The sequence below is a fragment of the Brassica napus genome, chromosome C5 (genome assembly GCF_020379485.1).
Source record: "Brassica napus cultivar Da-Ae chromosome C5, Da-Ae, whole genome shotgun sequence".
In the NCBI taxonomy this organism is placed as follows: domain Eukaryota; kingdom Viridiplantae; phylum Streptophyta; class Magnoliopsida; order Brassicales; family Brassicaceae; genus Brassica; species Brassica napus.
The window spans coordinates 11,616,856-11,620,379 of NC_063448.1; the positions used below are offsets into that span (position 1 = coordinate 11,616,856).

General features: G+C 42.1%; 1 protein-coding gene across 1 annotated transcript; it reads right to left on the bottom strand.

Moving 5' to 3' along the window:
- Positions 1-1,274: 1,274 nt before the first annotated feature.
- Positions 1,275-3,164, bottom strand: LOC106438841 (pseudouridylate synthase 1 homolog). Its single transcript, XM_013880129.3, has 2 exons — positions 1,986-3,164; positions 1,275-1,894 (listed from the first exon to the last, which is right to left on the bottom strand). Exons 1-2 carry the CDS (start codon positions 3,086-3,088, stop codon positions 1,441-1,443), a joined length of 1,557 nt encoding a protein of 518 aa, XP_013735583.1. The 5' UTR covers positions 3,089-3,164; the 3' UTR covers positions 1,275-1,440.
- Positions 3,165-3,524: the final 360 nt, after the last annotated feature.

The following is a 3,524-nucleotide window of genomic DNA, read 5'->3' on the forward strand; positions in this document are numbered from 1 at the left end:
ATATAGAAAAGGGTACTCAAGAGATTTAATATGGACCAGTCTCACCCATTATCTAGTACATTGGCGTGAGATCACTTGTTTTGGACACTGATCCATTCAGTTCAAAGGTGGACGATAAAGAAGTCCATTTAGTCCTGAGATGGACGATGCAGAAGTCTTGTTTTAGACACTGATCTGATTGGTCCATAAGAAGGACGATGAAGAAGCCTTTGATTTTGATTTATTTTATACTAACCAGCCCAAAGAGGGGTTATTTGGTTTTGTTGATTTGTTTTCAGACAGGTTATGTTTTACACATGGTGGTACACGCATATCACAGCAACATCATCCAAGATTTCGTGTGTGTGCATTTGAGGTCGATGACTCAATATGTTCTATCAGATTGTGGCATGGCCGATGGTAAAGAAGAACCAACTATCATGTTCGAGGACGAAGTATATTCTGCCCAAGATCTTCATCACCCACGGATTGCAGAAAATTGGAGAGGTCCAAGGGACCTTCAGTAATGTCCAAATTATGAGGAGTAATGTGTGTTGTACTCTTTTTCCTTCGCCCTGGTTTTGTCCCAATTGGGTTTTCCTGGTAAGGTTTTAATGAGGCAACATTAAAGCACATTACAAGCTCTAAATGGTTATAACATCCAAGGGGGAGTGTTATGAACCAGATTGTAGATGGCTCATAACCAAGAGATTATGATTTGTAATCTTTCAATTTATCTATGACGGTGTAATCTCCTATATAAGAAACCTTTATGTTATGAATAAAGATAAACTTTTCCATTACTTTTATAACAATTTTATAATTTTGGTAACACGAAATTAAATTGTTATTTGTTTTCCTAATTTTTTAAATCTTGATATTTTAATAATTAGGCTGCCCATTGTGCAGATGATCGTAGCCCGATTTTACCCATAAACTCAATTGAATTCGCCTATTTAAACCCATTTAAATTTGGTTTAACATGGATGTGTTTAATAATAATTTGGACATGGGCGTCCATATACAACCCGTCCATTTGACATCTCTACAGATGTCCCCGTCAATGTATATGAAAATGACCTGAATTGGGCAGCGATGCGCTGTCTCGAAGTGTTATAAAGCAAATATTGTTTCATACTCTTATGAATCGACGAATTTTTTTGTTAGCGAACTGATGATCAAACTAGCATCTTCTAATATATATTTACCAAGAGATTTGATTTTTTACTCTTGTTTTTAGAGATGCTTAGTTGTGTGTCAAAACAATTGTTTGGATGGCTTTGCTAACGAGGACAAACAAAAAGGGGCCAAGCATGTTTCCACCGTAGCTAGTCAAATGAAAAACATAACTCAAGGTCACAGAAACAATGTCAAATTCTAAAACAAACGAGGCATACTCACTAGACCGGTATGGACCTGCTGCGGAGCGAATCCAGTGATCCGCAGTAGGCAAAAGCGGCTTCACTCGGTCGCCTTCTCTTCCACCCTTGACCCTTCTTCCATATTCTTTTCTTCAGAGGTTTCATCATTTACCTTACTGCCAACGAGTAGCTCACCAGCGCCATTAGCGTTCTCTTTCACAGCAGCTTCCTCTTCATTGATCATTTCTTCAGAGGCTGCATCAATCTTCTTATAGACAATGACTTCATCTGGTTTGTGTTCAGCAACACGTAGGTCTGGATAGTTTCTTTCGTTCAATGAATGCAACCAAATCGCCACAATTCCATCTTTATCTTCTGCTGAGCCAATATGAGAGTAAACATGCTTCCATTTGAATTCTTCAGCTACTTCCTTGTACTCTTCCATTGACACCTCCTCGTGACTGACTTTAAACCTTTTGTTATAAGATGTGAAGAAGCATTCATCAAGGTATAGTCCAACTTCTGGCGCCATCGGTACAACTATCCTCACATCCCTGATTAAAGAGTTGCCAATTAAAAAAAAAAAAAAATCAGTTTTCCCCTCAAAACAATTCTCTATATAAAAAAAAATAATCAAAAGCTGACTTCTTGAAAGCGGTTTGAATCACTGATTCAGGTGCATAGTTCCTCATGACAGCAACAGCAAGTCCAATCATTTTCCGGATCTGATGAAGCATGAAGCTCTGTCCCACAACCTCACACTTCACAAAGTCTTTCCCGTCGAGAGTAATCACTGTGTTCGCATTGAAGGAGAGAATGTAACGGTTCGCAGCTGGGTCTGCTGCTTTCGTTCTAGTGGTGAAGTTGTGGAAGTTATGTGAACCAACGTAATAGCTCAGGATTCTGTTAAACCTCTCCTTCTCCTTCTCTCCATAACAAAACTTGCCTTCACTCTTCGTCATCTCTTCCTTAGATTCTGGGTTTGGAGTTTTCTCTCCGTTAGTCTCAACCTTTAATGCACCACAGTTGTTCGACGAAATGTCTGACTGAACCTCTGATGATTTAGTCTCATCATCGACACTTTCTTTGCCCAAAACACCAAGTGGGATCTTATACCCTTTCTCACAACACTCAACACACTTCACATACTCGTATCCCGAATCCGATCTAGCCATCTCAGCTTCACTATGCGAGCACGGATCAAGAGCGAACACTGGAATCAGATACACATACCTCCTCCGATCGCAGAACTTCTTCGAGCTAAACGACGGCGCGACGCGCTTGAACCCAAACACACGAATCTGATCGGGGAGATTCGAGTTGAGCCGCTCAACGAACCCAGGCGGGTCGACGTAGAAGCGACCGGAGACGACCTGTCCCACCGCGCTCACTCCCTTATCGGTTCGAGCCGATCGAGCCCACTCGTACTGTCGTGGCTTGTTCCGATCGGCTTCGGGTACGGCGCCGGCGTGGAACAGAGCCTCCTCGAGCTCGCCTTCGATGGTTTTCGCGCCGGGGTTCTTCTGCATTCCCTGGTACCCTACCCCGCAGAACGCAAACACGATGGCGACTTTCCGGCGTTTGTATTTCGGCGGTCTACGCTCAGCGCCGCCGCTTTTGCCGGATACGGCAGCCGACAAAGCTGGTTCATCGCCTTCGGTAGAGATCTTGAGCTTCTTCTGCTCAGGTTCCTGATCAGGAGCCTCGTCTTGAAGCGATTCCTCGATTTTGGGCTCCTGATTCTCCATTTTCAGCACGAAGAGCTTTTCTTCTTTGCTACAAATTAAAAGTTTTGTGATGTTCCCTCGTAGAACCCTAGAACTAGAAGACGGAGGCACGTCAGGACAACGACGACGTATTCAGATTCAGACCGATGCTAATTATTGGGCTTGAAAGCCCTAAATGATGATTGATATAGGCCTTTTAATCAATAGATCATTTATTGGGCCTTTGAGCCCAGATGTTGATGTGTTCGATTGTTAGCAGTTGGTCGCACCGGAAAAGGCCACTTTTTTACCCCAACAATTCGCGTCGTACTTTTTTATATCCAAACAAAACATAACTGCGAAATAATACCCGAACTGAGATTTAAAAAAAAAATTAGACTCAAACTTTCCTTCGTAACATAAAATCTTACCTTGACTAACTTATCGTTAGTCCACTATTAAACCATGCTTAGTCGGA

Coding starts and splice junctions, on each gene's coding strand:
- LOC106438841 (XM_013880129.3), bottom strand. CDS start 3,088: ATGGAGAATCAGGAGCCCAAAATCGAGGAATCGCTTCAAGACGAGGCT. Junction 1,895..1,985: donor ATTCAAACCGCTTTCAAGAA/GTCAGCTTTTGA, acceptor CTCTTTAATCAG/GGATGTGAGGATAGTTGTAC.